The 22,601-nt window shown below is 40.1% G+C and overlaps 1 protein-coding gene across 1 annotated transcript in view; it reads left to right on the forward strand.

Moving 5' to 3' along the window:
• AASDHPPT (aminoadipate-semialdehyde dehydrogenase-phosphopantetheinyl transferase) overlaps positions 1 to 22,601 on the forward strand; it is a 64,010-nt gene that overhangs the window by 14,690 nt on the left and 26,719 nt on the right. The window contains exons 3-4 of the mRNA XM_084616684.1: positions 17,286 to 17,407; positions 18,019 to 18,180. Of these exons, the coding sequence (XP_084472810.1) occupies positions 17,286 to 17,407; positions 18,019 to 18,180 (284 nt within the window). The remainder of the gene's footprint in view (positions 1 to 17,285; positions 17,408 to 18,018; positions 18,181 to 22,601) is intronic.

Below are 22,601 nucleotides of genomic sequence, written 5' to 3' on the forward strand. Positions count from 1 at the left end.
AGAAATATTGTAGTGTAAGACTACAGTTCTTCAGCAATATCTGGTCATAAGTGATGGATGCCTCTGTCCTAACAGTATCTTACCTCCACACACACTCAGAGAGAGAGAGACAGACAAGGGGAAGGTCTTGCTCATCTAAAGTATGTAATGCTTCCAAAAACCTGTCATCCAGCAAGGAGTTCTGAGCATGTATGACGCTTTTGACATCTGCAGTCACCCCCTGCAACTACCACCATGTTGCTTTGGTAAAAAGTCTACTCTTTTAAATAAAATCAGCTGAACAACATATTTACTGTAAGTGTTGAACAACAATCAGAGCTCTTGCTATCTTGGAAAAAAATGCGATGATTGCTCTAATCATGCTGTGGAAGATGCTAATTTATTCATAGAATTTGAGGCCAGAAGGGATGATCTTGATCATCTAGTATGACCTGTGCGTCGCAGGCCACAGAACCTTGCCTATTTCTGTAATAGGCTCATATCCTCTGGCTGAGTTACTAGAGACCTCAAATCATGATTTAAAGACTTCAAGTTAGAGAGAATGTACCATTTACTCTAGTTCAAACCAGCAAGCCCCACATTGCAAAGGAAGGCAAAAAAAAAAAAAAAATATCCAGGGTCTCTGCCAATGCTATCTGGGGGAAAATTCCTTCCCAACCCAAAATATGTCAATCAATTTGGCTATCAGCATATGGATGAGACTCACCAGCCAGACACTTAGGAAAGAATTCTCTGTAGTAACAGTAACTTCCTTCTTCATCTGATGTCCCACCTTTAGCCATTAGAAATATTTGCTAATAGTAGTCATGAATGGACCTTATGCCATTAAAAGCAATTGCATCATACCATCCCCTCCATAAATGTATCCAGCTCAGTCTTCAAACAGGTTAGATATCTTCTCTCTCCCCCTTGGCCCTACTCCCCTTGGAAGGCTGTTCCAAAACATCACTCCTCTGATAGTAAGAAGTCTTTGTCTAATTTCAAGCCTAAACTTATTCATGGCCATCTTATGTGTGTGTTTTCTTGTGCTGGCATTGGCCTTTAACTTAAATAAACACTAGGCAGGGAGAGGAGTTATCCCTCTGCTGTATTTATAGAAAGCAATCCTGTCTCCCCTCTGCCTTTGTTTTGTTACGGAGCTTGGCTTGTTTAGCCTAGTCTCCTCTTGTAAGGTAGGTTCTCTATTCCTCTGATCATTCTAGTAGCCCTTCTCTGCAGTTTGAATTCATCTTTCTTAAATTATTGGAGACTAGAATTGCACACAGTATTCCAGAGGAGATCTCACCAGTGTATATATCATTAGTATAATGCTAATAACACTTCCCTGTCTCTACTGGATGTATCTCACCTGATTCATATGAGGATTGCATTGATCTTTTTCACAGCCACATCATGTTCATGCCTCCTGTTCATCCAATGAACAACCAGTACTCCCAGGTCTTTTGCTTCCTTTGTTGCTTCCAAGTGATAAATCCCCAGTTCAATCCGTAAATCCATTATTTTGCTTTATTAAATTTCATCCCATTTTTATTACTGCAATTTTCAAGGTCATCCAGATCTTCTTGTTTGATATTCTGGTCCTGCTCTGCATTGGTAATACCTACCCAACTTTGTGTTGTCCTCAAATTTTATTAACGCACACCCACTTTTTGTACCAAGGTCATTAATGAAAATGTTAAATAAATTTGGTACCAAAACCAATCCTCGGGGAACTTCACTAGTAACCTCCATCTAGCCTGACAGTTCACCTTTCAACATGACCTGTTGTCTCCTTTTTAACGAGTTCCTTACCCGCCTTTCAATTCTTGTATTAACTGCTATCTTCTCCAATTGAACTAATAATTTCCCATGTAAAATTATATCAACTGCTTGACTGAAATCCAGGTAGATTAGATCTGCTGCATTTCCTTTGTCTAGAAAATCAGCTTTCAAAAAAAGAGGTCAGGTTGGTCTGGCACAATCTACCGTATGTAAAACCATGTTGTATTTTATTATCCCAATTATCATTTACCTTTGTCTCTATACTACTCTCTTTCAAAAAAAAATTTAAGGCCTTGCATTCAACTGAGGTCAAATTAATGGGCCTGTAGTTTCCTGGATCACTTTTTTCCCGTTTCTTAAATATGGGTACTGTATTTGCAGTTCTCCTTCCACAGTTACAGCCTTGAATTTATGGATTTATTAAAAATCCTTGCTATTGGGCTTACAATTTCATGTGCCAATATTCTCGGATGGAAATTATCCGGCATCCCTGATTTGGTCCCATTAAGCTATTTGAGTTTGGCTTCCACCTTGGAATTGGTAATTCATCTTCCATATCCTCATTCCCATTAGCCACCTTGCCACTGCCCCCAAGCTCCTCATTACCATTATTAAAAATGGAGGCAAAGTATTCATTTGGGTGTTGGGCAGTATCTAGATTATTTTAAATCTTCACCTCATCCTCTGTGCTTAACAGTCCCACTTCTTCTTTCCTTATTTTCTTTTTAGTTATATGGCTAAAGAACCTTTTACTGCTGGTTTTAATTTCCTTTGGAAGGCCCAACTCTGCTTGGTTTTGGGCAGGTCTGACTTTCCCCCTGTACTTTATGATCTCAAAGAGGTAGCTTTCCCCGCTGACCTATCCCTTCCATTCCTTTTACACTTTCTGCCTTCTCTTAATAACATATTTGAGATGGTTGGCCTACAAGCCTTCCCTACCAATGTTTTCCCCTTGCTTGGGATACAAGCTTCAGATAGTTTCTGCAACTTTGAGGTAGAATAATCCCAAACCTCCTTCTCATTCAAATCCTTGAGTTCTTCTGTCCAGTCCACTTCCCTAATTCCCTTAATTTTTTAAAGTTTGCCTTTTTGAAATCAAGGATTCTTGTTGAAGACTTATTTTTATTTATCCTTCCATTTAGTTGAAACTGAATTAACTCACCACTCAAAACAAGGTTGTCTTCTATAACTAGTTGGTCTATGAGATCCTTGCTACTTACAATACTAAATCTAAAGTGTTACTGATTCGGTGAGTGTTTTGGTGAAGAAATCTGTCAGCTGTTACATCTAGTAATATGCGGGCCTGCCATTATTAGTAGCACTTGTCCTCCAATTTGTATCTGGGAAACTGAAGTCTCCCATAATCTCACAATTCCCAGTAATATTTTTTTTTCATTAAAAATATTAGAGATCTCTAGCCAAATCCAGATCAGATCATGGGGGTCTGTAGCAGACCCCAAGCATTATCCCAGTGGAGCCTCTGTTACTTTTCTTTCCCAAAGTGATTTTGACCCAAACAGATTCCATTTTATCCTTTCCCTTGGTTCTAATTTCTTTATAGTCTACCTTTATTAATATACAATATTACTCCATCACCTTTACTACTTTCTTTGCTGAATAGAACATAGTTTCAAGGCTGTATTCCAGTCATGACTACTATTCCACTGTGTTTCCGTTATCCCTACAATATCTAGTTTCATTTCCTGCACCAGTATTGCTGGTTCCTCTATTTTGTTACCCAGGTTCCTTCCATTGGTGTACAGACATCTTAGTTGCTTCTGGTTGGCTTCACCCAGATTCCTTGCCTGATTAGGTACAGTAGTTCTACTGCCAATATAGCCTACTTCAGTAGTTCTCAATCAGGGGTATGCATACCCTTGGGGGTATGCAGAGGTCTTCCACTGGGTACTCAATTCATCTGGATCAGTGTTTCTCAACCTGGAGGTTGCAGCCCCTAGGGAGATCACAGGAGGGGTTTAGGGGTGTTGCAAGTGCAGGGCTGGCAATTGCCAGGGGCCCCATGAAGCTAAGTTACATGCTTCAGGCCTGCCAACTGGGGCTTGGGCTTCAGACAAGGCTCACAAGTGAAAAACAGGCTCAAATATCACACTGAAATGTAAGTACAGTATTTATATTCCAATAGATTTATTTTATTTTTATATGGTAAAAATGAGAAAGTAAGCAATTTTTCAGTAATAGTGTGCTGTGACACTTTTTTGTATTTTTATGTCTGATTTTGTAAGCAAGTAGCTTTTAAATGAAGTGGAACTTGGAGTATGCAAGACAAATCAGAAAAGGAGTACTTGTGGCACCTTAGAGACTAACAGATTTATTTGAGCATAAGCTTTCGTGCATCCGATGAAGTGAGCTGTAGCTCACGAAAGCTTATGCTCAAATAAATTTGTTAGTCTCTAAGGTGCCACAAGTACTCCTTTTCTTTTTGCGGATACAGACTAACATGGCTGCTACTCTGAAACAAGACAAATCAGACTCTGAAAAGGGTATAGTAGTTTGGAAAGATTGAACCACTGGCCTAGCTGACTGTTACTGTCAGTGGTATTGGCAATGTCTTTCCTTTTGTTCCTTTCTCCATTGCTGCCATTGCTGTATCCTTTTTTACTTGATTTTCATAGAATATCAGGGTTGGAAGGGACCTCTGGAGGTCATCTAGTCCAAGCCCCTGCTCAAAGCAGGACCAATCCCCAATTTTTGCCCCAGATCCCTGAATGACCGCCTCAAGGATTGAACCCAGAACCCTGGGTTTAGCAGGCCAATGCTCAAACCACGGAGCTATCCTTCCCCCCCCCCCCCCCTTTCCTCTTGCTCAATATTAGAATCAGGTGTGGAGATTTCATGAGCATTTCCCAACCATCTTCCCTGTATTCCTGGTTTAAAGCTCTTTTAATCACTTGTGCCAACCTCTATCCCAGAAGTCTTTCCTTCCCTACCCAGGTGGAATCCATCCAATGAGAACAGTCCTCTTTGAATGCCTCCCGGTAGTTGAACATCTCTAAGCTCTCGTTATAGCACCATTGTCTGAGTCATTTGTTGATCATCATAATCTTGTTTTGCCTTCATTCTCCTCTAGGGACAGGTAGAATCCCACTTAAGATCACCTGAGCTTCCATTTCTTTAAGCACCTTCCCCAGCCTGGCATAGTCTTCCTTGAATCGTCTGAGTGAGAATCTAGAAGTGTCATTTGTTCCAACCTGAATAACAGTGAGTGGATTCTTTCTCATTCCTATTAGTATCCTCGTTAGCCTGAGATCCACATCCTGTATCTTAGCTCCTATCAGACACCTCAGTCTTTTGTTCTCCAGATCAGTTCTGGCGACAGTCCTGTCTGTTCTTCTTAGTTGGGAGTCCCTGATCACATAGACCTGTCTCTTCCTGGCATTGATGAAATTCTGTGGCCTTCCCCCTTCTTTTCTCTCTGGCTCCAAGTCCACTTGTCTTCTGTTCTCATTTACAAACTTCTGCAAGTCATCCTCTATCCTCTTTGCGCTCCAAACTCTGGCTATCTCCATTGTCTCCTCCCCTTTTGTAGGACTAGCTGCGTTTCTCTTCCTTCTTACCCTCCCATCTTCTGTTACTGACTACCTCTACCCTTAATTTTCCAACTCATCAACCCTGTTCCTCAACTCAATTTCTCCTTTTCTAGCCAGTCTTTTTTCCTCTGCCTTGTTCTCGTAGTTACATACCACTTTCTTCATCCAACCTTCTAGTCTCAGAGTTTTCTAATCCAGCATGCATCCAGAAGTCTTCAGGTTTCCCTTCAGCATCCTTTCTCCTTTCCTCCATCATCCACTCAGATTGCCTTCAAAACTCAACCATAGTTTCTAGCTGCATCTCCAAACTTCAGATCATGCTCTCGTTGCATCGTGAACATTGTTGCACACATTTCCTCATTATATTACCTTTCTCCTGAAATACCCCATGCATACCAACCTCTACTGAGCTTGGCCTTACAAGCACTTGGAGGAAGGTTCTGGGAGAATTGTGCTTTTTACCAATGACCTGGTTACCAAGTTACCAAATCTCATATTCTATTATTGATCATTTGCCTTTTCTTTTAGTTATCCACTGTAAGCACAAACAAAAGAAGCAGCATGATGGCTTCATGAACCACAAAAGGAAATAAAGACTTGTTTAAATACTTTTTGGAAAAGGGGAGAAAAATCACACTGGTTTGATCATTCCAATAAACTCCTGAATTGTTAAGCTGCCCACCAGCAAGTATATGTTCCAAACAGATGTTTAGCATGGCAGGAACTAATAAACCAGACTACTACCAAAATTTCAGAGTATTTGGCATTTTTGAAAGTTTACTGCCAAGAATTAATTACACGTAAGTGTACTCCTGCTGAAGCCCATACACCATGTTTAATAATTGGATGGTGACAGAGATATGACATTGTGTTGAGGTTAATTGCTTATGCCCTCTCTTCAGTGTTAGGAGGGGCTACATGTCAAACTTGTCACTATGCCAGTATAATTTGAGGGGTGGGACAGTTCAGTCCACTATAATATGGCCCTTCACATTTAATGAAGGCTGTACAAAAGGCTTGCTTAATGAACATAGATTGACTACTTTGCTAATGCTGGCTCATGAAAGTTTAACAGTTTGTGTGATATTACAATAATTATTCATCTGTATTTAGGATTATTAATTCAGGGCCATTACTAACAAAAGACCATACGTCTTTTCCATAAGAATAATATAGAACAAATATGGGTCAACAAAATGATTTAAATTAGGTTAATGTATCACCCGGACCATAAGAATGACTAGGACAAAGAAATATCCCAGTTGATCATATTTTGACTGGTATTAGTAGGTTCTGTGCGAGTCTGGAATAGTTAACTGTAATTTTTTTTTCATTGTGTGGCATTAATCCAGTTTAACATTACAGACACCTGTAGCTCTAAGAAAAGTGGTCACTTGGTGTGTAATGTTTCTGGAAAGAAAGAAAAATAGCATACTGCATTTTTCTCCTTGCACAGTATGATTTCCTTATTGGAGGGAAATGTTATTAATTGACTTCCCAGTGAAAGTAAAGTTTCCCTATGGGAAACTAGCCTTCTCAAAAATCTAATGTATTTTCTTGGTTTTCAGTATGCTCTTAGGAAGCTTGAATTTTACAAAACCTAAGTGACTGAGGCAGGGACATTTTATTTCCTCGTTACACAATTATCAGATGAAATTAATATTTCTTTCATTATCTTCTAGAAAAACCTATTCTTCTGGCCTAAATATAATGTCTGACTTTGTTACCAACTTTTTCAGTCTTAGCTGATAATTTCTGAAAAGTCTGAGCAAAGATTATACAAGCCGTATTCTGCCAAGGAATACTCTTAAAATGTTTCTTTTCAGAAACTGAGTGGTTGGGACAGCTAATGAGATACAGAGCTTTTAACCTCTGGTTCATTAGTCTGAATCTGGAACTACAATAAGTACTGACCAAAAATAGTTAAGCAGCTGATTAGCTGTGAAGTAGACTGTGGGAAATAATTTCATTTTTGTCCAGTTTTGAGTGGTCAGGTATATAGCAATATCTTTCTCTCATCATTTGATTGAAGACTATTTACACTACATACCTAAAAGATTAAATAGGGACAAGTAGGATTTGAAGTTGTTAAAATCATGCATGATAATAGACCCTCAGATGTATTGTCATTGTCCTAAGTTCCAGATAGTTTAATTAAAGTAATGGAGATACCACTGTACATTTTCCTTCAAATCTGGATTGATGATTCTAAAATAACAGAAAATATTACCTTATGGGTGATTAGTAAAGAAAATATTAGGCTTGTACTTTTAACATTATAACCTTTAAAGAGAGACTGAAAGTTTGGGGTGAAGTGGAGAAGGGGGTTTTCTTCTCTGCTTATTTTTTTTAAAACGTAGCCCTATCTGGTAGATCACTTTTTCCTGGTTGTACTGCAGGACCTTTTGATCTCCTACAAAGCATATTTTTAGGGTGCCCTATCTTTTACAATGATTAACAAAAAGTTAATCTGTGATTGAAGTTAAACAGATGTTACCACAAACAGATTTAAACACAAAGTACAAATAGTCTGATCAAATAAAATCCTCTCTCCTCCCTTTCAGTTCCTCAGCTTTCACTCTTGCCTCTCTTGTAATGCTGTCGTTTTCACTAGTTTTTGCAGACTTCAGAAAGTCTTTAGGATAGCCAGAACCTGAATTGGTAATGTAAAAAACAAGGAAACTCTTATAGTAGGATTTAAAAAAAAAATAAAAATGCCAAAAAAGGGCACAGGTTAATTAAAGAAAATTCTTTGCAGGTTACCTCTTATGAATCTGATGAACCTTAACATTACCAGGCAAGTGATGTTATACACTATAAGGAATTGATTCTCATCTCAGTTATTCCAGTTTTACATCGGGACCTCCATTCACTACATGTGACTTACAGTTCTATTGTTGTGGGAGGAGAAGCAGGCAAAAAATGTAGGTTAAAGAAAAGTTTAACTTTCTTTAAAAGAAAACAGAAGATTTACACCATTTCTTCTGGGTACAGAAGTAATATCTGAGCTTCACCTACTGGGTTTTCACAAAAAGCTAAATAATAAACCTCTTTAAGAACATTTCACATTCTCAGCAAATAACAAAATGGAGCCCTGATGTCTTTGATCTGTTTGAAAGACAGGAGTAATATTTTCTGATGGTAAAAGTTAAAGTGAGTTGGGGAAGACCTTTAACTTTCAAAAACAATGAGGAATCCTTGTGGTACCTTAGACTAAGGGTATGTCTACACTATAAAATTAGGTCAAATTTATAGAAGTCGATTTTTAGAAAGCGATTTTATACAGTTGATTGTGTGTGTCCCCACTAAGCGCATTAAGTCAGCAGAATGCGTCCACAGTACCGAGGCTAATGTCGACTTTTGGAGCATTGCACTGTGGGTAGCTATCCCGCAGTCTCCGCCGCCCATTGGAGGAATACAAAAATTGATTTTAAGAGTCTATTAAGTCGACAAAACTGGCTTTGTTGTGTAAACGGGTGCCGGGTTAAATTGATCTAATGCTGCTAAATTCGACCTAAACTAGTAGTGTAGACCAGGACTAACAAATTTATTTGGGCATAAGCTTTCGTGGGCTAAAACCCACTTCATCAGATTTGTGGAGTGAAAAATACAGTAGGCAGGTATATATATTACAGCACATGAAAAGATGGGAGTTCCCTTACCAAGTGGGGGGTCAGTGTTAATGAGGCCAATTCAATCAAGGTGGAAGTGGCCTATTCCCAACAGTTGACAAGAAGGGGTGAATATCAACAGAGGGAAAATTACTTTTTGTGCAGCTTCCGGATGCTTATCAATGTAACTCTAATTGTATTATTTACAAACAAAAATAATATCTCTGAAATAATTATATATTGTAGGAAAGAAAACTGTTTTCTCCCTGAGATAGACAAGATGACCATAAAGGTCTTTTCTGTCTCTAATTTCTGATCCTGTGATTCTTGAGCAACTACAAATACATGAGTATCTGTCCAGAAGAGTTAGTGACCATTAGAAATGCAATTATGTTTTTCTAATTGAAGGCATCAGTAACACCCTCATCTAGTATCTCAGCCTGACGGCTTCAGTTCTGTTTAATCATCCCTGAACCCTGAGAGAGCATTCCAAACTGAAACTCACATAGAGTATACCCAGTGGCTGCAGCTGAGACTACTTGTGTGAGTATGCCTTGCAGAAATGGGCTCTGGATAATATATTCTGTAGGAGCTACTCACCTTGAGTAAGCATTGCAGAGTCAGGCCCACAAAAAGCAATATACCTAACATATACATGCATTCAACTAATCCCTTAAACCATGCCATATATGGTACTGCTTTGGAATGGATTAAGAATTCCCCATGGAGGTTTATGACCTTGTTTGTTACTATTGCTTTAAATCTATGAGAATCCTTTTTCAGTCCTGCTTTGAGTTATGTAAGCAGCAGGAGTACTATTGCAGCCTTGATAATGCAGAACTTTAGCATCACTTTGCTAGCCTAATTATTCTTCACAATCATAAAAAAATTCTCAAGGGGGTTTCTACTGTACACTTTGCAGTGTAAAATATTTGTGATTCCAAAAGGAGTCTGTTTTTAAGTTACATAGCAGTCTCTTTTTGTCACTGGATTCCATTGCATAGGTAGTAGATTTTGCCTTGAGAATTCCTCTATTTTTAGTCTGGATTCATTACTATCTTTAAAATATTTTATGTACAAAAATGCCTTATGCATACATACACATAGTGCTGCCAAATTTCATTTACAAAGCAGAGATTTTTTTTAAATAAAAAAAACAGATGTACTGCATGGATATGCAACAAACAGTCTCAAACCCTCAAATCGTGGCTAAATCAGAGGCAGTTTACACCGAAATATCAAGAGGAAAGGTGTTTTGGGCCTCGTAAAACCAGAACATAGGAAAACTTTACTGAAACATGGCAACGTAAGGCTACGTTTAGTTAAAAATAAACTAGCTGTTAATTAAATGGTCCCTACTGGAGGCTGAATTTTTTGTGGCTCTTTGTAATTCTTCATTTGAGCCTATAATCCTCCATTTGTGGAAGAAGGTCTTGTTAGAATTTTTACTTTTAAGGCACTTTGTCTAGTAGCTTCTCAAGTATCTGAGATGGTAGTACGTGCTTAAAAATGTATGTTTGCTTTGCTTTATTTTTATTTTCCTTTAAGGACAAGGTACCCTAAGTACCATACTATTCTTTGCTCACAAGCTCCCCACTATTTCCATCAAAACAAGAATTGCCCTTTCTTCAATATGTATGACTTCCTCCAACAATGCTGAGTATGTCTGAAGTACCATGAAATTCTGTGTGAACAGAACTCAAATTTTTCAAGTGTAGGAGTTAAATTTATTTTGATGTAGCTCATGAAAATGTTTCCAAACAGTCAGGATTGTGTATCTGTGAATCAGATGGGGTCAGCCTTGTGCCCAGATGATTATAATACTTTTTGTGAGAACCAGCTCCACCTCCTGGATTGAAAGGAGCAACGCTTCCCTTGGACAAATCTGCAGAGCTGCTGTATGGTCATCTGTGTATACATTACATGTATGTAACAGAGTAGATATCCATGCAGATTGAGCTTCTGGCAGAACTTTTCTAGCTTTATCCAGTATAGAGTAGGGTATAAACACTGCTTGTGTAGTAATGCAAATCTAACCAAATAAAGAGCCTCTGTGCTGATCACACTTATTTAGAAGTAAGTCCTTTAGAAATCTCTGTTCTTCTATTGCTAAGTAAGAAATAATATGCAGCTAGAAAACCTGCTTGAAATGTACAATGCAGATGTGCAGTCTCTGGTTGCTATATCTGAAAATGTACTTGCAGGAAATAATTCTTTGTCTGCAGCAGGATCCCCCTTCTCACCAGTCTAGGCTGTGAAGGGCTTCTCCAGGGGTTCTTCACTGCCCTCTGCCCCTTCCCAGACTAGGTGTTGCAGCAAGGGTGGGGGTGCAGCAGAGGAGATGTCATGTTAGTCACAGGATGGGAAGAGTAAGACAAGTCACACTGAGCTGCTGGCTTCTTTCTGCTCCCCTCCCCTCTCCTGTCAGAAAGGTGGCAGGTTGATGAGGAAGAGAGCTCTGCCTGCATCCTGCAGCAACCCAGCCTGACCGGCTTCTCTATCTCAGGAGACAGAGCAGTGGGGCAGGCAGCTAGTTGGGGAGGGGTAGGACAGGCCGCTAGTTGGGGAGGGATGCCCTCCTGACCCTTCCCTGCTCTCCTTCTCTCTCCCCCGCCACCCAAGGAAGAGATGAAGCTTCTTGCATCTGACTGAAACTGACTCCAACCCTGGCCAAAATCCCATCACTTACAAAATATTCTTGGGTTGCCAGCACTGACATAATGTTAAAATTTAGACAGGCAAAGTTAAGGTTCTCTAATTGTGTGTCTATAAATTAAAGTATTCATTGACAACTTTCCAAATTTCTGCATATTCAGGTGTTTTTGTAAATAGGAGATAATTCGATGGCCTTAGATTTAAATCTAGCAGTGTTATTGCTTTGGAAATTTAAGTTTCCATAAATTGTGGTTGTGTTTTTGTGCTCAAAGTAATGTTAAGGAGGGGAAGTATGTTTATTCATTAAAAGGGGAACACCTGCATTCTCTCATCCTCATCTCAGGCCCTGCAGGAAAGTGTGAAGAAACTGACTGGGACATGGAACAGTGTGATGGTGATAAAGAGCAGGATTCAAATAGATTTAAATCACTCGTCAGGAAGACTCTATTTAATCATGGATTTCTACATAAAAGTGCATTCTTGTTGGTAGTTATAACCTTAATACAACTCAGAGAGAGATGTAGGTTTCAAATTTAGAAGGTGTACACTATACATTTTTAAAGTTATTTTAAAATCACTGCTGCCATTATAGGTTTTCCCTTCTAGTGAGAGAATGATATAGTAGATCTCAAATCGATTAAGGCTACACTCAGACCTCAAGTCTTCTGGAATATGCTGCTCAAACCATTTCACTTCTGTTTCTACTGCCTGTCCCCCCCTTCTCACATTTATCTCCAGACTACTTATCCTGGTCTAGATCTATTCCGCCCCCAACATTGAACTTTTTGAAACTTTGCACTTTTAGAGAGAGGTAAGGGATTGACTTTATGTACACAAATTTGCAGAGGGACAATAGGTTGAGGTCTGTTATTTCTCACCTCTATATATTTATTTATTTATAAAACTTTTTTTTTTTTTTTCTGTTAACAAGCATGTTATCTCTGGAGAGACAAATCCAGTTTGAGAATTGCAAAACTAAGCATCTCTGATGGTATCGTCTAGACTGAGCCCCATTGGGTAGATAGAAAGATTAACCTAAATCTGTACAGAAGCCCCTGAAACCCTATAAGATTGGGTCCCTAATCCATGAATTATTGGAACTCATTTACAAAACTTTTCTTAAACATTACATGAATATATTCTCATACTATAGAATTAGAATTTATAATCCCTATTCCATGATAAGATATCTTTGAGCTATAATGTGTCTTAATTAAAACTATCTTTAGATAGGTTTTTTCCCTCAAAAAGCATTTTATCAAAAAAAAAATCTAATTTAAATAAAACTGATTTTTTTAAAATTATTATTGATTTTTAGCCACCCTGATTAAGAGAGAATGAAGGAGCCTGGCTTGAGGTAGTGTGGCGGGAACAGGACTAGGGAGAGGCCACCACTGGGCTGGTGTTAGGAGTGAGAGTTGACTCGGGACAAGGCAGAGAGGGAAATGAAGATGAGTCGGAGGAGGAAGGAAGTGGTATCTGGGGCTTGTAGAGGAGAGTGACAGGATTTTGCAGTGGAAAGGAAAAGATTGTTGAGGATGAGAGGCCTAAGGAGCGTGTCAGGATAGTGGAAACTGAGGAGATGAAGGAAACTAGGACCAAAGAGAAGTAGGGAATCTGAGGGGCAGAGTGTGCATGGGGTCTGGATGGGGAAGGGACAAAAGGAGTGGGAGAGGGAATGGCCGGCAACAATCTGAAAGTCGCATGGATGTGGTGGCTCTGGACTGACGGAGGTGAATGGGAGGAAGAAGCTCTGAGAGCGAAGATCTGAGTAATCAATCAGATTGTGAGGGAGCTGGAAACTGCAACTCCAGCAATTTCATGAACTGTATAGGGCTGGTTTCAGATTAACAGCTATGTTAGTTTGTATTCGCAAAAAGAAAAGGAATACTTGTGGCACCTTAGAGACTAACCAGTTTATTTGAGCATAAGCTTTCGTGAGCTACAGCTCACTTCATCGGATGCATACTGTGGAAACTGCAGAAGACATTATATACACAGAGACCATGAAACAATACCTCCTCCCACCCCACACTCCTGCTGGTAATAGCTTATCTAAAGTGATCACTCTCCTTACAATGTGTATGATAATCAAGTTGGGCCATTTCCAGCACAAATCCAGGTTTTCTCACCCTCCCCCCCCCTCCCCCCCGACAAACTCACTCTCCTGCTGGTAATAGCCCATCCAAAGTGACCACTCTCTTTACAATGTGTATGATACCTTGATTATGTCTTCTGGAGTTTCCACAGTTTGCATCCAATGAAGTGAGCTGTAGCCACAAGTACTCCTTTTCTATAGGGCTGGATTTCCAGCTGTGCAATTTCTGGGCTGCAGGGGGAGACTGCAGCCCAGTCCTTCACAGTTCTTAAACTGTGGAGTCTCTGGAACTGGTGGTATTGTAGTTTCGTGATCATGAAAGAGATAAGGGGAGGTGAGGGGTTGGGAAAGGTGGTCCATAAGACAGTCTTCCCCTTACCTGAGGTTTTCAGAACTCCCAGCAGGGGCAACAGGAATAAATCAACAGGAACACAGCAATTCAATCTGATAGAGCATGCTTAGTTGCATGAATCTTATCTAAAACTGCAGTTTTAGATTTAAGCACACACAAACATGGGCAATAGGTTTAGAGCATCCCAGATGTTTACTCAATACCGTTCTAGATGTTAGGTAATTAACAGCAGGTTTGCAGTGGCCAGTTGCTCACCCCCAGGGAGAAAGGGTGTCAGGAAAAAATCTCAAGATGACTTCAGAGGACTGCTCCCAAGTACAATCTATTAGCTAATCTTTTATAAAACACATAGGTCATAATGACCCCTACTATAGCATCAGTTTTCTAACATTCAATAAACTTCTTATCAGAGACGTCTAGACTCGAGGTTTTCCAACCACCAAGGTTTTTAGTCTCAATTGTTTACTTGTTTGTCCTCTCCTCCTAGCAGAAACTATAGCTAGTTTTGACCGTGCTTTTAAAAGCCTGTCTCCAAATTAACCCTTAACTACTTGGTGTTCTATTTCATTATTTCAGGATGGCTGAACACACATAATATGGTTCCAGTTAGCTTGATCAGATTCTGGGATATACACTCCCCTCAAATCCAGGGCATCCGTCCATAAGACAGTCTTTCCCTTAAGAGGTAGTCCATATTATTATTGTTTATTTTAATTGAGAATACAGTACCTGATCTAGGTGGATCCTTTGCCTGATGAGGCTTTTCACCAGCACATTAATTTGGTAGTATGGCACGCCTCTGGTTTTAACAACACTCCCCCCCGTGTAAGAGCAGGACTTCTGGCCTTCTTGGATTGTTCTGGATCTTTTCATCAGTTGGTTATTGCAACTTCTATCTATCTGTCAGAGGACACTGCTGCTTAGCTATAATGTATTCTTGAACCTGGTTAGGGCTGCCATTATCACCTCCCATCCAAAATATCACTCCTATGTAAGATGTTTTGCAACTAATAATTTGGTTCTTGCTAAAATGGAAAGCAAAATAGGTCAGAAAACCTAAATGTGTGTTTTAGTGTGAGGTATACTTTAGCTATATTAATTAATTGAATACAAATTAGTGAAGACATTATGACAGTGCCATAGTATTTATTACTGGCAAAAGAAACCCCCAGAAATGAGGCCAAAATAAAAATGTGTATTTAGCAATATACAACAACCTGTCAAAATACCTTCAATTTGTAGAATTTTCTGTATGTAGATTTGGATTATCCCTGCTAAAGTCAATAGATTGCATTCTTCCATGTCCATTTACTCATCTCTAAGACCTAATGGGCAGATTACTTGATTAATTATATGTGTCATGGGTGTGTAGCTAACAATGCCGTGATGTCCGTTGCTTCCAAAATATCATTGAAGTGCTGTTAACCAACATAACTTGGGCCCTGCCAAATTCACAACTGTGAAAAACACGTTATGGACCGTGAAATCTGGTCTTTCGTGTGCTTTTACCCTATACTATACAGATTTCATGAGGAGACCAGTGTTTCTAAATTTGGGAGTCCTGAGCCAAAAGATTTTCAGGAGGGTTGCAAGGTTTAGGGGGATCATAGTATTGTCACCCTTACTTCTGCGTGGCCTTCAGAGCTGGGTGGCTGGACAGTGGCAGCTGTTGGCTGGGCGCCCAGCTCGGAAGGCGGTGCCTCACCAGCAATAGCACAGAAGGAAGGGTGGCAATACCATACTCTGCCACCCTTACTTATGCGCTGCTGCCTTCAGAGCTGGACAGCCAGAGAATGGCAGCTGTTGACCAAGAGCCCAAATCTGAAGGCTGCAACCACCCCCTATAATAACCTTGCAACACCTTCCCCCCCACCCCCCAAGCTCCTTTTTGGATCAGGACCCCTACAAATACAACACTGTTAAACTTCAGATTTAAATAACTGAAATCATGAAATTTACGATTTTTAAAATTCTTTGACCATGAAATTGACCAAAATGGACTGTGAATTTGATAGGGCCCTAAATATAACTGCACATTCTGCAACATCTTACTGCAAAGTAAAATTAAGACTGGAATGTAGAGGAAAGTTTTTCAACCACGGGAGAACTGTTATTGAAATCTATGGCTGCACTGATTTTTAAATGAAGACTTTTATCATTTTAAATACATTTGTAAATACAATCTACAATACATTTTCACCCTCATGCTTGACTATTTAAACATATTTAAATGTTAACTTGAAGAGGCTTCTTGTTTGTGCTCACATAACTGTATCCTGGACTTAATAAAGGCTGGTGCAGAAGACCTAAGTTAAAATTGATACAAGGTTAGCAGAATGCTCCTTCAAGTTGCTGTTATACTGCAACGTGCTCACTATGCTCTGGCTACTGTAAATCATCCTGTTCATTCGGCGACAGACATGGCGATATCAACTTCTGAATCCCACCACACCAACACACATCTTGTCCTTTCTCGTTCCATTAGAAGGAACTACTTTTAAAATTAAATTTTTATATTTAACGAGAATTTGGAATAATGGGTCTCAGCCAGTGTGGGTACAGCATTTGCATATTGTATGGTTACTGAGCTATACCGTACAATGATGATGCATGCAGATCATACGCGGAGTGCCGGTGAATGCACATGTGAAAAATAAGTGTATAGTTGCAGGTCCGCTACTGTACAGCATCCCTGCCCTTCAGGTGACTCAGACCATCTCATTTTAGTACAGTGGTAGGTAGATAGAAATACTGTGTAGCATATTGATTTATTAACATTACATTAAGGAATCAAATATAGAAAGCTGTGTGCCTATGCTGACTATTTTCACAAGTAACTAATGATGGGGTCAACAAAATGATTAGATGCTGTCATTTTAGACTGCTGAAGGTGTGGGATTTTTTTTATGGCTTTATTCCTCAAATACGCATCTTTTAAAGTTAGCATTTTAGCTGAGGAAAGACTTTTTTTTGTTCTTTTACTTTCCTTAAAATGTATAATTTGTCATAGTAGGCTTTCATCAACATCTGTACACTTTTAATATGTTGGCTATATTTACATTTCTTTGTATTGACTACAGCTGCATTTACAGTCTTGTTTAGTTTTGAGATTTTCAAATAAGCTTAGTTCAGAAATATTTTTTCCTAATGAATGTTGTACTATGACAATTATTTCTTGGAACAGTAGCATAAGGCAATTCATTTGCTTATAACTATATTTTGTATTAAAATATTTGTTGTAAATATTTCTGATTTTACAGGGAGTGGTTCAATTCCAGATTTCTTTCGCATTATGAAACGACAGTTTACAGAGGCAGAGTGGAGGGCAATCAAGTCCATAAATAACGAATGGATTCAACTAGATATGTTTTATAGGCACTGGGTAATATATTTTTCTTTTTTTAAGAACACAAAGAATAATCTCTCAGAGAACACAATTTATCAAAGCAGTAATTAATGTCACGATGTAAAACTTCATCAGTTGCACACACCTATACAATTATTATTAGATTACATCCTTGGTGGCTCAGGCTACCTGTAGGTGTGTAAGGTGGTCTGTCCTGCAGCTGAAATTCTTAGGAAAAACTGTGGCTGGCCTTACGCATACATGAAAGTATAGTAGAGAGATTCCTAGTTAATTCATCAGGGAACACAATCTAGCCCTTGATTATTTCAGAATTGTAGGTCATTTTGTGTGTGTGTGTGTATTATATATATGCATATGCATTACAGCACCATAGATTTGTACTGTTCCTACAGATGAGTAAACTGCCTGTGGATGGATTCTGCTCTTAGTAATTATACCAATGTAAATCTGGAGTAATCTCAAACTTACACTTGTCTAAGAATAGAATTTATTTGACCACAGTTTGTGGTCAGAGATGACCTTTCAGTATAGATTGAGTGATGCACTACATGTAATTGTTGCAGGTAACAATTTTAGCCATTAAAAGCAACAAATGTGAAATAAACATATGTCATTCTGAATTTCAGACACTAAAGGAAAGCTTTATAAAGGCCATTGGGATTGGAATAGGCTTTAACCTGCAAAGGATTGAATTTAATGCCTCCCCATTGCAGCTGGAGGTAGGGAATGTTTACAAGGAGACAAAAATGTTGTTGGATGGAGACAAGGAAGAAGGGTGGACTTTTGAGGTAAGAAATCTACCAACAAAAATTTCTGTAATATAGTTCTATCATACCCCAGTGGGCAGGCTCCCGTGCCACTACCCATTATAACTGCTGAGAGAGGAATCCATGCCTCTGCTGCTCTTGATCCCTGTAGTGTTTTCATGCTCCTAGAACCTCAGCAGGCTGCAGCACTGATTCTTTCCTTGGTCTCTCTGGTGTATTTTCTTGGCACTGACTGTCTGCTACCACTTCTTGGAAATAGGGCTCCTCAGCCCACCTATCCCAGGCTTCAGGACAAGCACTGTCTCCAAACTACCCCAGTTACTTCAAGATACTCCTCTCCCAGATTTTCACCCCAAAAGTGTGACACTTTTGGTTCACAGTTTAATGCTGTCTAGGGAATGCAGCTGTTGTGAAGCAGTTAATGTGCAGAGAGATACTTTGTCCAGAGTTTAACACCTTTATACTTCAGTTATTTAGAGCACATGAGTACAGATCATACAAAACAACAAACATCTGAAATAGCAATATCCCTCACGTTCTCTCTCTCTCACTCTTCCTTTGTCAGTCCTTGGGCAACATCTGGAAGGCAGGCAGACTGGGTGTTGTCTGCTCATGCAAGCTGTTGTGTGCTAGCTGGTCCCTCTCCTTCATGAAGCCCCTTCCCAGCTTCAGTGACCTTACCTTTTCCTGCCCCATCCGTCTCCTTTCTGACCCCTGTTCCTGTACATTTCTTTATCTTAAACCCTTTCTGGTCACCTGCCCTCCTTTGTTCTACTTCCGGTAAGTTTCCACTGCTCCTATCTTCCACCCTCTTTTCAGAGGAATCAACTAAACTGATTTTTCTAAGGATACAGCACATACACTGTCCTAGATTTCACCTGAACAGGGTCAAGTTGCATTATGGTTGCACTGCAGCTGAGACATGCATCCCAAAACGGGCAGACATTCTCTCACTAGCTCTCCCAGTTAGCATGCTAAAAATAGCATTGTGGATATTGTAACAAGGGCAGCAGCTCAGGCTAGCTGCCTAAGTCCAAACCCACCTGACCCTCTGGGTCTGAGCTGGGGTGTCCTAGCCTGAGTCAGTACCCATGCTGCTATGTCCACACCTAGAGCAGAGCTAGTGCAAGTCTGTCTACCCTGAATCGGAGGCATATTCCCAGCTAGAGCCCTGTGCAGAACTAGTGTAGAGCCCCACAGGATCCACTGCCATAATAGCAGGAGCAGTGAGTGAGATTAAAGAATAGTCCCATTCAGAGCTGTACTCCCTGCTGCAGTGTAGATATACACTAAGTCCCAAACTCCTTTTATAGTATCTGGTTCATATATGTTACAGGACTTGTCAGCAGTGCTGGACCCACATGTATGTAGGCACTCATGACAGTAGATATTCATAATACAACTTTACAATATCAAATCAAAATTCTTAAATTGTACAGATATAGCCTCAATTCATCACAATATTTATAAACAATCTGAGACTGTATATTATGGTTGTGTTAGAGTTCAGTTTGAACTGGAGTTTTAAACCAGATTGAAAAGATAAAGACCAGAACATTAGAATATAAACTTTGAGCATTAATGGAATTTTTCATGGTAGTTTGAGGAAAAAAATAAATACAGAAAGAAGAAAACTATTTTTGGTCATCCGCTCCCCTCCCTCTCTTGGAGCAAGAGAGACAGACTTCCTCATCAAATACCCTGTTATCCTTGTGAAAAACTCCCTATGCTGAGAGGGGAGACCAGGAGTTCATATCTCACTTCTTATAATACCTGAAATGTTTCCATTTTGAAGACATTACCTGCAGCTTTGTAAATCATGTGTGCTGGTGGAGTTTGCTTTAAACAGCGAACTTGTGATGTACATCTGTTTTAAAATTTTATAAACAAACAGGAATGAATGTACCAGTATAATTTTAAGCCTTGTGGGGTGCCAGCTGGCCTCTCTATATTCCTGACATGTAGACAACTGTTTTGTGCATGTCTAATGACATTTAGGCTTGCACTTTTTAAAAACTCTCCTTTTGCCAATTTGTACCTACTGTATAGCGTGTCCTGGTTTCCAGAGGGTCATTATGTCAGGGATTCATAGTAATCTGAGCTTCATATAAATAGGTAATCTTGGAAAAGATTGTGACCAATTTTGTAGTATATAAAACTTCCATGGTAGATCTAACAATATGTAACTAGTGTAGTCTTTTCAGTCCCATTGGCTACTAATCATAGAATCATAGAATATCAGGGTTGGAAGGGACCCCAGAAGGTCATCTAGTCCAACCCCCTGCTTGAAGCAGGACCAATTCTCAGTTAAATCATCCCAGCCAGGGCTTTGTCAAGCCTGACCTTAAAAACCTCTAAGGAAGGAGATTCTACCACCTCCCTAGGTAACGCATTCCAGTGTTTCACCACCCTCTTAGTGAAAAAGTTTTTCCTAATATCCAATCTAAACCTCCCCCACTGCAACTTGAGACCATTACTCCTCGTTCTGTCATCTGCTACCATTGAGAACAGTCTAGAGCCATCCTCTTTGGAACCCCATTTCAGGTAGTTGAAAGCAGCTATCAAATCCCCCCTCATTCTTCTCTTCTGCAGGCTAAACAATCCCAGCTCCCTCAGCCTCGCCTCATAACTCATGTGTTCCAGTCCCCTAATCATTTTTGTTGCCCTTCGCTGGACTCTCTCCAATTTATCCACATCCTTCTTGTAGTGTGGGGCCCAAAACTGGACACAGTACTCCAGATGAGGCCTCACCAATGTCGAATAGAGGGGAACGATCACGTCCCTCGATCTGCTCGCTATGCCCCCTACTTATACATCCCAAAATGCCATTGGCCTTCTTGGCAACAAGGGCACACTGCTGACTCATATCCAGCTTCTCGTCCACTGTCACCCCTAGGTCCTTTTCCGCAGAACTGCTGCCTAGCCATTCGGTCCCTAGTCTGTAGCTGTGCATTGGGTTCTTCCGTCCTAAGTGCAGGACCCTGCACTTATCCTTATTGAACCTCATCAGATTCCTTTTGGCCCAGTCTTCCAATTTGTCTAGGTCCTTCTGTATCCTATCCCTCCCCTCCAGCGTATCTACCACTCCTCCCAGTTTAGTATCATCCGCAAATTTGCTGAGTGCGCAATCCACACCATCCTCCAGATCATTTATGAAGATATTGAATAAAACCGGCCCCAGGACCGACCCTTGGGGCACTCCACTTGATACCGGCTGCCAACTAGACATGGAGCCATTGATCACTACCCGTTGAGCCCGACAATCTAGCCAGCTTTCTACCCACCTTATAGTGCATTCATCCAGCCCATACTTCCTTAACTTGCTGACAAGAATACTGTGGGAGACAGTGTCAAAAGCTTTGCTAAAGTCAAGAAACAATACATCCACTGCTTTCCCTTCATCCACAGAACCAGTAATCTCATCATAAAAGGCGATTAGATTAGTCAGGCATGACCTTCCCTTGGTGAATCCATGCTGGCTGTTCCTGATCACTTTCCTCTCATGCAAGTGCTTCAGGATTGATTCTTTGAGGACCTGCTCCATGATTTTTCCAGGGACTGAGGTGAGGCTGACTGGCCTGTAGTTCCCAGGATCCTCCTTCTTCCCTTTTTTAAAGATTGGCACTACATTAGCCTTTTTCCAGTCATCCGGGACTTCCCCTGTTCGCCACGAGTTTTCAAAGATAATGGCCAATGGCTCTGCAATCACAGCCGCCAATTCCTTCAGCACTCTCGGATGCAACTCGTCCGGCCCCATGGACTTGTGCACGTCCAGCTTTTCTAAATAGTCCCTAACCACCTCTATCTCCACAGAGGGCTGGCCATCTCTTTCCCCATTTTGTGATGCCCAGCGCAGCAGTCTGGGAGCTGACCTTGTTAGTGAAAACAGAGGCAAAAAAAGCATTGAGTACATTAGCTTTTTCCACATCCTCTGTCACTAGGTTGCCTCCCTCATTCAGTAAGGGGCCCACACATTCCTTGGCTTTCTTCTTGTTGCCAACATACCTGAAGAAACCCTTCTTGCTACTCTTGACATCTCTTGCTAGCTGCAGCTCCAAGTGCGATTTGGCCCTCCTGATAACATTCCTACATGCCCGAGCAATATTTTTTAATTTTTAATAGTTTAATCCCATTAACTATCATTAATTAAAATTAGATTGAAGAAATAGTTAGTTTCAACTACCAATCTCCAGCCTAAAGTTAAGCACTGCTTTTCCTTTGTTTTTTCTTCCCTCTTGCATTTTTCATACTTTCTAAATGACATCTTATTTTTGTCCGCCTGTCCCATTCTCTCCTGAGCTTCTTTCTGTGCATTTTGTGCCCCATTTCTTTATAGATAGAGGGCTAGGTCTCACTTTTTCTTTTGGCTATGGTAACATTTACTAATTATTTTTTATCCTCGATACAAACTCTTAAAAACCTTTTAACTTATAGCCCTGATG

The sequence above is a fragment of the Lepidochelys olivacea genome (genome assembly GCF_965140295.1).
Source record: "Lepidochelys olivacea isolate rLepOli2 genome assembly, chromosome: 1".
Classification (NCBI taxonomy): Eukaryota; Metazoa; Chordata; order Testudines; family Cheloniidae; genus Lepidochelys; species Lepidochelys olivacea.